General features: G+C 35.0%; 1 protein-coding gene across 8 annotated transcripts; it reads left to right on the forward strand.

The window, feature by feature from the left end:
- The first annotated feature begins 292 nt into the window (after positions 1–292).
- LOC133291549 (isochorismate synthase, chloroplastic-like) lies at positions 293–10,098 on the forward strand. 8 transcript variants are annotated; one of them, XR_009748808.1, is made up of 15 exons: positions 293–471; positions 593–996; positions 2,604–2,721; positions 2,827–2,943; positions 3,019–3,165; positions 3,301–3,375; positions 3,479–3,547; positions 3,850–3,968; positions 4,103–4,160; positions 4,502–4,615; positions 4,746–4,830; positions 5,585–5,656; positions 8,919–9,016; positions 9,535–9,596; positions 9,781–9,845. XR_009748808.1 is itself a non-coding variant. In XM_061489824.1 (15 exons), the coding sequence occupies exons 1-15, from the start codon at positions 346–348 to the stop codon at positions 9,832–9,834; spliced, it is 1,749 nt and encodes a 582-aa protein (XP_061345808.1). In that variant the 5' UTR covers positions 293–345; the 3' UTR covers positions 9,835–10,097. The 8 variants fall into 8 exon arrangements, 6 of the variants coding, with proteins under 6 accessions (XP_061345808.1, XP_061345809.1, XP_061345812.1 ...); XM_061489824.1 differs by having other exon boundaries at positions 9,504–9,596; positions 9,781–10,097; XM_061489825.1 differs by having other exon boundaries at positions 4,505–4,615; positions 9,504–9,596; positions 9,781–10,095.
- Positions 10,099–11,133: the final 1,035 nt, after the last annotated feature.

Here is an 11,133-nt window from a genome sequence, read left to right on the forward strand (position 1 = left end):
CAATTTAATTACCGTTGATTTCTGTCAATCTAACGCTTATAATTTATTGAAAATTAATAATATTTATTGTGTTACATTTATTAATTCCCAATAAATTATAACCATTTGATTGATGAAAATTAACGGTAATTAAATTAATTGTAAAAGTTATAAACTTTTTTGGTGGTAGGTGGATCCTTCCCCTTTAATTTTTTATAAAATCAAAATTGAAAATTTCAAGAAGGCAATCTATCCAAACTCATCCACTCCCCACCAAACCATATCATTTCATATTATCGCTTTCACTTTGCAACAACACAAGCCACCATTTGTTCACTTCCATCATATCCCTTCTGACATAAACTCATGGCAACAGCCACTGCTCACAAGTGGCTCACAAACTTCACCAACAACACAAAATGCAGCAATATCCTTGCACCTCCTATTTCAAAGAGACAACAGCAGCATCCCATGTTTTTCACCTACAACTATGTAATGCAACATACTCTCACTTATGTTCCTTCTCTTTGTACCCCCCAAAGCAAACATATATATATATATATGTAACAACAACACTAACAATCATCCTATGTTTGTGTCCTTTTTTGTTCAGAGATTCATGTGTCAGGGATGCTACCTTTCAATGAACGGTTGCAGAGAAGGAGAAAACCATGCAAGGAACCCAGTTGGGACCATAGAAACTCGAACCTTGGCACCAGTTGCATCACCTGCAATGGCTATGTATAGTCTCAACATGGCTATTTCACAGTTGAAATCAGATTCTCCATTTTGTACCTCGTCTGGTGTAGTAAGGGTGGAGGTTCCCATTCAAGAGCATGTTGAAGCCATTGATTGGCTTCATTCTCAGAGTCACCTTCTCCTTCCTCGTTGCTTTTTCTCTGGTAGGGAACACAATCCATGCCATGGAAACTTGGTCAGCGTTGCTGGTGTGGGTTCAGCTGTTTTCTTTTGCCAGTCTCATCAATTTTCCTATTGGGATTGGATATCTGTAAGGAGGTAAGTAATTTTGGGTCCTTGAAAATTTAGTTTAAATCTTTAGAAAATTTTTAAGTTAGTTAAAATTAGAAACTGTTGAATAGTGGTTATTGGCCTCATTTATTGCAAAAAGCCACTCCCCATTGAAATACAACTAGCTAAGGTAGAGATGAGAATGCTGCCTTACCCTTTATATTTGGAATAGATCTTACCCTATATTTGGAATAGATCTTACCCTTTATATTTGCAATAGATGTTTTCGAGTGACCTTTTAGTCATAAAAGAGTAGTTTTACCGTGATTCTAGGATCACCCTTTTTGTCTCATTTATTGCAAGGACAAGAAATGATTTGGTGCTTGCTGTTGTTAACTATGGAGAATAAAACATTGACCATCTTTGGGAGGGGTTTAAAGCCTTAATCCTGGACTCGCCTCGAACTCAGGATTAGTCCATAGAGAACCTATGGGATTGCCGGAGGATAATCTCAAAAAAAAGAGAGGAGAATAAAACATCAACCTTTTTAAATACACATAATAATAAGTTTCTCAATTGACTCTGCTCACCACTATTTATTGTTATTTTTATTTTTTGTCTATCCCTTTTATTCATTAATATCAATGGTGTAAATGAGTTACACATTACTGCAGCGAACATTCCTCTGCATTGTTAAGTATGAAAAATGGTTCTTCTGCCAACCAAAACTTGGCTTGTGAATATGTTTTCAAGACATGACATGATGAAGCAAGCTGCAAAGAATATTTACAAAGAGAAGATATGTTATACACTAACACTATATTCTCTGCAAGTGATAATCTGAATGTCTATGAGGGAATGGTCTTTATAGGTGTTCTGTCTGAAAAATAGAGATGTCCAACCGGTGGCTGGTATATTTTATGTAGGATCTAGGTGCCCTCTCTCAAGTATCTATGAATGAGATACCCTTGAGGGTAGGTCGATCACTGTGCACAATAATTATCGACATAGCCAAGGCGTGGGGTGTGTGCACAGTGACAAGCTAAGAGAGAGGGTTTAGAGAGTGTGTACCTTATTAGTTTAACCCCTTATTTATAGATGGGTTACCTGAAGGAGTGTACTTCTGGGCCTCTTAGGAATATTGGGGGCCCAAGTCCAACTGCTTAGCTGTCTGGATAGGATCGTCATTAATAGGAGATTCCCTTCCTTTTGTGCTGTCCTTTATTGGTCATTCTAGAATATGGGGCTTTGTCAGGTCCATAACAATAGGCCTTCCTACACTTTTGCATTAATATCATTTTTTTGATAGCAAAAAAATGTGGACAGTGTGCTTCACCAAGTCATTGGCAATAAATTGTCAAGCCTTGAGTTTGGTTGGCTTGATAATTGGTAATTCTTTTCAAATATAACAAATGCCATGTTTCATTCTCATGGGTTAACAAGCTATGCTGGTTGGCTAATTCAAGCCATCTATTCAACAGTTTCTAATTATAAGATGCACTTAAAGTTTCACTATACTGTAAAATTTTGTGTACTGCCTTATATGCAGCAGCTACTACTGTGAAAAATCTTTTCTCCAACTGAAATATATAGAACCTCAAAGTGTGTTTATAGTTTTCTTTTTGTTTTGATGTTTAAAAAAACTCAATTTCAAGGTTTCTTTCTGAGAGATGCCCATTAATTCGTGCATATGGAGCTATCCGTTTCAATGCAAAATCTAAGGTGTCATCAGAGTGGCGGGCTTTTGGTTCTTTCTACTTCATGATTCCTCAGGTGCATACATTGTTTTCTTTCAAAAAACTAATTTGCTATCCATGAGTGTGTTAGTATTTATAGCATAGCAGCTAGAGATACCAAGCCAAAAAAAAAAAATGACAGGTTGAGTTTAATGAGCTTGAAGGAGGATCAATGCTTACCACAACTATTGCCTGGGATAATGCTCTTTCTTGGTCGTGGGAAAATGCAATCAATGCACTCCAAGCAACACTTTGCAAGGTGACTGCAAATAGTTTGTGTCGTTTAAATTATTAAGCGGGAGACTTGTTCAAATTGTACATCTTTGCGCGTCAGGTTTCTTCTTCCATTGTGAAGTTTCCAAAACAAGCTCCTCCAACATTAATTTTAAGCAGCCATAACATTCCCAGTAAAGTAGATTGGGATCTAGCAGTTAATAGAGCTTTGCAGATGATAGAGCAAAATGACTCCTTACTGGCGAAGGTAACCTATATCTCATGCTTGTTACTTTTGTCAAAAAAAATTCTTCCTGGTTTTGCTTTACTGCTTTTGTATCATAACTTGTGTTGCAAGAATCCATTTGAAAGCTCAGTTTCTTCTGCCATATTGGACACTCAGGTTGTGCTAGCTCGTAGCACTAGAGTAATGCCTACTGCTGATATTGATCCTCTTAGGTGGTTAGCTTGCTTGAAGGTATTGGACTCTTCTTTTCTCTTTATCCTGCTTCAAATTGAGCAGTGGTATCTTCATAATTTGTTGTAGCAAATTTCTTATGTCTCCATCAACTCTATTATAGGTTGAAGGTGGAAATGCTTACCAGTTTTTCCTTCAGCCGCCTAATGCACCGGCATTTATTGGAAACACAGTGAGTGTGCCATTTGTCTGGCATCTAACTATAAACTAGGTTTATATATTCTTCCCTTATATCTTTGCATGCTATGTCATGATGTTGTGCTGAATATTCCACCGAATACATCCTCAAAATGAATTTAACACAATAATTTAAATTACTTTCTAATTATGTTTTAGAAATTTAGGCTTAATTTTGTGTACGTTAAGAGTCATCAGGTGGATAGCCTTTTTAAGAACTGATTTGCTGAACTGATTCAGCAATGATACATTTTTCTCCTCTGTTTCCATTTTAATTTTTATGAACTTGATGAATAGCCAGAGCAACTATTTCACAGAAAACGGCTCCACATTAACAGTGAGGCCTTGGCTGGAACCCGCGCTAGAGGAGTGTCAGTAGCACTTGACCATCAAATTGAACTTGACTTACTTACCAGGTTTAACTTTGCTTAGAGCTTTGATAAACAATGTTGTTTTTTACTTGCTTTTCCTGATCCTTGTGCTTTATATTTCCTACATTATGTCTAGCTCCTAAATCTTTGTTGTTTAAGTTTTTGACATATGTTTACAGTCCAAAGGATGACATTGAGTTTACTATAGTGAGAGAGACAATAAGAAGAAAATTAGAGGTAGGTTTACTTATGTAATTCTGATTACTAGCATCGATTGCTTATCTGTTTTACTAAAATAATTATTGCCTGTATGAAGTGAACTTTTAGGATCTGGTGTTGATATCTTTAGCCACATTCTGTCAATGTAAAGAATCTGACAGAGAACTAAGGGTGGGTTAATCGTATTGGTTTCTCTAACTAAAGAACCTAGGCAATATAGATTGGAAGTCTGAACTTTATAATGCCACACTCAATATGCTGTTTCATTATACATATTACTCTTGCATCTCCTTAAAGTCATTTGAGAATTTCCTTGGCTATCATGAGGATAAACCTTTTATCTGTGCATGTTTTTTTAGCAGGCTGTATGTGAAAATGTTGTAATCAAGCCAAAGAAAATAATCAGAAAACTTCCCAGGATCCAGCATTTATTTGCTCAATTAGTTGGAAGGTTAAGAAGTGAAGAAGATGAGGTAACCATGAGTGCCAAATACTCAAGTTTCATTGAACATTCAATTCTTTAAAAATGAAAGTAATTTTATTAAATAAATGCTCACCATATAAACTAGGTTGTTCATCTTTTCTTTTTTCTTTTTCTTCTAGTTTGAAATTTTGTCGTCACTTCACCCAAGTCCAGCAGTTTGTGGGTTCCCAACAAAAGAGGCACAACTTTTAATTGCAGAGACAGGTACATCCATTTTCCAAACACTATTGTTTCTGATGCAATCAAATATTTTCTTATCAGTTCTACAAAGGACTTTTATCCATAGCATATAAATTAATAAAGAGTTTATATAATTCTTCTAAATATGTCACATGATATTAATTTTTATAAAAATCTATTTATCAGTTTGTCCAAAAAATATATTAATTTTTATAAAAATAAAAATCTCAAATATTTTAAAAATTAATATCAACATCAACATCAACAACACCTTTATCCCAAATTAATTGGGGTCGGTGGTAGATGAACCCACATGAAAGATACAAAACGGTTGAAAAAAAAGTAAAAAAAAATAAAAAAATAAAAAAATAAAAAAAAATAAAAAAATAAAAAAAATAAAAAAATAAAAATAAAAAATAAAATAAAATAATTAATTAATAAATAAAAATACACAAATAAAATAATAAAATAAAATAAAATAAAATAAAAATATATGTATATATAAATAAATAAAAGTAAAAAAGAAAGGGACAAGAAGAAGTGGGGGAAATGGAAGGGGAAAAGGACTAAAAAGGGACCATCTGGAACATAGGAATAACAGGGGGTCTAACCCTCCACCGTACTTATAGCTTTTCTTCATTCCTTTCTAAGACATACTGTCCGTCAATCTATATCTCACTCCATTAAATCTTGTTTTACTACTTTCCCCCAAGTAAGCTTTGGCTACCTCTGCCTCTTTTTGTGTTTAGCTTTTGGTAACAAACTTCTGTTCTTACAGGAGCATCCATGGGTCTTCTCATCACGTGCCCAAACCACCTCAATCTATGTTCTCTCATCTTCTCGGCTACCGGTACTACTCCGACCTTTCGTCGAATATCTTCATTTCTTATCTTATCCATCCTTGTGTAACCACACATCCACCTTAACATCCCCATCTCTGCTACTCCTATCTTATGCTCATGTTGCCTATGTGCTGGCCAGCATTCCGCTCCATAAAGCATTCCCGGTCGTACTGCCGTTTTATAGAATTTTCCTTTTAACTTCAGGGGAATTTTCCTTTATTTTAATATATTAATATTAAAATAATATATTAATCCTTGAGAATTGTACTGATCAACGATGTTAATACATCAATCCCTTATCTGGCCTAATCTCCCCCCCTTAGGCCGGATTAAGTTATACATTATTTTGATGTATTAAGGATTCTTCTGTGTAAGCTTATATTATACGATGGTCACACCAAACAACTAAAAATGTCATAATGTATAATATAAGCTTATACTGTCAGACTTTATATATCACACCAAACAGGTCCTTAGTGTGTGACAGATACCTGTGTAGCAAGCTTTTCGTACAAACAAAGAAAGTATGGTGCTCTACTAATGTCTGACAACTCACTCCAATAAGTTTATGTCACCATACTCTTAGTGAAAACATTGTTTATCAACTAACTAAAACACAATATAAAATTACACTTAAAAAAATACCCGTGTACATTAAGAAATTCTGTAAGTCTTTAAAATCTAGCTCTCGGAAGATCTTTAGTGAGTATACCAATAACTTGAAGTTCAAGACAGCAATGAACTACCTTAATATCATGGTTTTTTATAGCTTCATATATAGCACCAAACTTCACTTGGTTACGGTCCTACTTAGAGGCATGGGACTTGGAGTCCCACATTGGTTATATGGGTGATTAATGTGGGGTTTATATGGACTTTGAGCTCTCCTACCTCTTGAACTAGTTTTTGGGATGAGGTTCTCCCAAGGTACGTGCCAATTGGTATAAGAGCCTTCTACTATGTCTCTCGGTTTCAATCGACCATGGGTGGTGATGCCGGCATTGTAGTGTTCGCTCGGAATTAGTAAAAAACTAGCGCAAAGCCAGCCTGCGTGGGTGCCGGGGCTGCAGAGCGTGGTGGAATGTTACAATCCTACTGGAGTCCCACATTGGTTATATGGGTGACTAATATGGGGTTTATATGGATTTTGGGCTCTCCTACCTTTTAAGCTAGCTTTTGGGGTTCTCCCAAGGTTCGAATACATTGAGTTTTCAGCATTAGGAATGGCTAATTTGCTATAACAATTAATCTCACTAGCTTCCTGCTGCTGCACTCCCCAATCCTCTAGAATTTTCATCAATCAAAGAGGTTTAGTTGCATTTATTCCTATTACTTGTTTCCTAGTTTATATTTTATTCCGTATTTATTGTTATTATTTGTTTCCTTGTGTAGGTTGATTAGGGCCATAAGTAGGTCACCCTTAAAATACTCTTGTGTCTTAGTTTAGATGTTCAAGTTTTGTTTCTTCATGGAATGAACAAATAATACAGAGAAAACAACAGCTTTGCTCTTGTTAGGGGTAATTGTAGAATGGCAGAATTCCAAGGGAAGAAACAGAGAAAAAGGGAGAGAGAGAGAGAGAGTAGTGAAAGAGAATTATTGGAAGAAAGTAATTGCTTAATTGCTTGCCTATTCTATACTGCAGCCGTTGTGATTTTTATAACAACAGATTTCAAATACTAAAAAGGGAACTGATACTAATCTGGACTAATTGATACCAATTTAGAGATACCAATATTTTGTTAGTAAAAGCTAGCAAATGCATTATTGATACTAATCCAATCTTTTATTGATGGAAGCTAGTAAATGCTAATTGATACCATGCGAAGACTTTGGTGCGTAACAGTTTTTGAGTTTTGTAAAGAACCAATTTAACCCAAAAGTTTAAGCTGGTAGGTGAGGCTACATTAAGCTAAGATCCTTTGACTCTTCAAGTGAAGAAATCATGGATTCAACTCTTTCAAACCAGAGCACTTGGACCTCTTCTATAATTCTGCTATCTGAAAATTCTTCTCCCATCAATCTGATCTGGTTCACAATTTTCATAAGCTTGGACATGAACTCCTTTATCATTCGGGCATCATTGATTTTCAAGGATACAAACTCTATTCTGAAATTACGAAATTGCCTGTGTTTAGTTCTTTCATTTCGTAAAAACTCCTTGTCAAGCTTGTCCCGGATTTCCTTTGCTGTCTCACAATTTGAAATTCAAATAAATATATCATCATTCACAACTGAGTGCAAGATGCTAAGAGCCTTAGCTCTTTTGGCAACTTATCTGAGAAATTGTGGCATTTTCTTATAATGGTGGTGGTTCAACACCTGATTCCACCACATCCCAGAGATCATAAGCTCTCAGTTGAGCTCTCATCTTCACAGCCCTGATATAATAATTCTTTCCTGTACACACAGGCAGTGCAGAAATATTGGTTGAAGCAGTCCAAATGTTTTCTCAGCCCTCATCTTCACAACCCAAATGTTGCTTGAAGCAGTCAAGAAGATACAGGGTTTTCTGGTGGGCTTTCTAGTTTTTTCTATTCCTATGTTTTTCTTCTCTGTTTTTCTCCTACAAGTCCTTTGAGATTATAGAGCTCGAATACCAATCGTGGAGCACTCAAAATAAATTCCAGAAACGTGACAAACATCATTACATTCTGCAGTAAGTTTTATACATAGGTGGCAAGTTTTTCTTGCAAACAAAAAGGTATAGTGCTCTACTAACAACTGACAACTTCTCCTAAATACATTCCAATAGGTATAGGTTACCCTACTCTTAGTCAAAACATTATGTAGCAACCAAAATACAATATAAAATTACATATAAAAGAATACTGGTGTACTTCAGAAATCTCAGCTGCATCAACAGGTAATGCTAACATAGGTCCTCCTAAAGTGAAATTTCTTCAGAGCATCCTTCAGTTGCATATTTTCAAATAGATCTACAAAGCTGGCTTTTGTTCCCCTTGTTTTATTAAGGAATTTTGTTGTCTGTATTGGAATGATTAGTTCCTATTTTGGTAGGCATGGATTCATTTCTTTGGTAGATAGGGTTGTACGGTGACTTGTACCCGTCTCCTGAGAAGATCTCTTTAAGTGTTGCTGTTATTTAATCATTTTCAAAATACTGATATCTTGTTAAAAATCATTTCAGAGCATACTGGGTAATAATAAGGACTAAACTAATTGTTTGATGTTCCAAATTTGGTTGACAAAGTTATGACTTCTATTCACTTTGATAAACTTTTCTTACTTTCAAACAATGATGTTCAGAAGTATTTGATCGCGGGATGTATGCTGGACCTGTTGGCTGGTTTGGAGGAGGAGAGAGTGAGTTTGCCGTTGGCATCAGGTCAGCATTGGTGGAAAAGGTTAGCAATATAATTTGAGGTTTCTATATGACACATTTAGCTTGCATATTAGTCCAAAATGTTCATGTTTCTAGCATACTATATAAAGTAGGGGGAAAAGTGATAGTTCTATTGTTTAAATAGAAGCAAGAACATTTGATTTATGTAATACATATTATTTTCGATGAAATAAATATCACTGCATATTAATAAGCATCTTGGAGGCCATGAAATGACACCTTCAGGAACAGTTTTGTCCCTTAAGTTTCAGCAGACGTTTTTTCCTTTTTTGTTTAAATTGATATGCTAGATTCTGACAAGCCACGTTCGGCCCTCTGGTGGAATTGTGGAAAAGTACCGTAAGAAATTCCCTAGAATTTAAGGAATCTCTTTATTAGTATCGAAACTCATTTTGGAATCTTTAAAAACAGCCACATATTAGTCAAACTTTTACCATCAATAATAACATTGGCCAGTTTTTTTGTTTTTTTTTGTTTTTGTTTTCTAGGATCTAGGTGCATTAATATATGCTGGAACAGGGATAGTGGAAGGAAGCTGTCCTTACTTGGAATGGGATGAGCTAGAACTCAAGATATCTCAGGTGTGTTTGTGAATGCATCTCAGTGTGGGTGTGGATTCATTTATGGTGGTATGTTTATAGCTCATGATATATATGTTTGGACATAACATCCACTGGATTGTTAACGAGTTTGTTACTTCACATGATTTCTGAGCACCATTCTACAATGATTCATTGCCTTAATGGATCTTAATCTGTTTTGTAGTTCACCAAGTTGCTCAAACTTGACTTGCCTCTGAGACAAGAAAGTAGACTGTAAATGAGTTCCATCAATTGATACGGTTAGCACCTTTAATGACCACCATCGATGCAGATAAACTTCTTTGATGACCATTCTTTTCATTTATATGTTTCTATGTAACAAAGGCAGAGCTTAAAATTTTAGCTCAGGAAAGCAAGGAGTAATTTTACATTTTTTTATGTAGTCAAATACAAAAAGGTTTATCTTATAAAAGTAGCTCTTTTTTACAACAGGTTCACCGCGCCTGGTGTAACTCTTCTCCTTTATCTTGACTTGGGACAAGCTATATGATCCGTAAACAATTAATTCAACTTAAAAGTTCAAGCTGTTGAGTGAGACTACAATAATGATTTTATATATCTCTAACACGTCATATGAGAGTCAATTAGGCTTGAAGGGTGGATAATGTATCAGGTACAACCTGTACGAAGAAACTCTCCACAAGACTTAATTAATTATTAATTTAATAGGGTTAAGTAACTCTCTATGATACTATGTAAAGAATCAATTTAACCCACAAGACTTAATTAATTATTAATTTAATGGGGTTAAGTAATTCTCTCTGATACTATGTAAAGAACCAATTTAATTCAAAAGTTTAAGCTGTTGGGTGATATTACATTAATGATTTTATATATCCCTAACAACATGATCATAGGAGTTGAGTTCATATCTTATTCTGTTTTTGTTTCTACATGGGTTTATCCACTGCCAATCCAAACTAGTTTTGGATAAAATTGATATTGAGGTTGAGGTTGAGTCAAATATAAGATGTTTATGAAAAAATTTAAGAGAATTTTGATGCCCTGCTTCAATGGTAAGTGTACTATTCGACTGCTACCAAAAGATCTTTTTCCAACTCGTGGTAAAGTATATGGATATATAGTGTGGGGACGCTTTAGTATGAATCAAAGCTCTGTGATGGAGTCACCCGTGGAAGGGACTTGGGCAAACAGTGAGAATAGGGGGAGTGTGAGGGCATGGTGACTCTAAAAATGGCTGTATTTCGGCAAAGTAACAGCTTACTGAGTGAATATGCAAAAGTTGTTTCTTCAATGGAGAAGAGGGGTATTTATAGCCGAAGGTAATTCGCAGGTGTGAGAAAATGAGGTTTTGTTTGACTATCGTATAGTATAAACTTATACAACATAATCTCTTAATACAATCAAAATGATGTATAACTTAATCCGGCCTAAAGGGGTAGATTAGGCCTGATAAGGGATTCATATATTAATATTGTTTATAATTACAATTCTCAAGAATTAATATATCATTTCAATATTAATATATTAAAATAATTTTTTTAATATATTAATT

Source organism: Gastrolobium bilobum, unplaced genomic scaffold (genome assembly GCF_033153095.1).
Source record: "Gastrolobium bilobum isolate Gb01-03AN ecotype WA unplaced genomic scaffold, APGP_CSIRO_Gbil_v1 utg36633, whole genome shotgun sequence".
NCBI lineage: Eukaryota > Viridiplantae > Streptophyta > Magnoliopsida > Fabales > Fabaceae > Gastrolobium > Gastrolobium bilobum.

Excerpts from the sequence above, each read along its gene's own strand:
- LOC133291549 (XM_061489824.1), top strand. The coding sequence starts at position 346 with ATGGCAACAGCCACTGCTCACAAGTGGCTCACAAACTTCACCAACAAC. Across the intron at positions 997-2,603 it reads GATTGGATATCTGTAAGGAG|GTTTCTTTCTGAGAGATGCC; the intron begins GTAAGTAATTTT and ends CTCAATTTCAAG. Across the intron at positions 5,657-8,918 it reads TCTCATCTTCTCGGCTACCG|AAGTATTTGATCGCGGGATG; the intron begins GTACTACTCCGA and ends AATGATGTTCAG.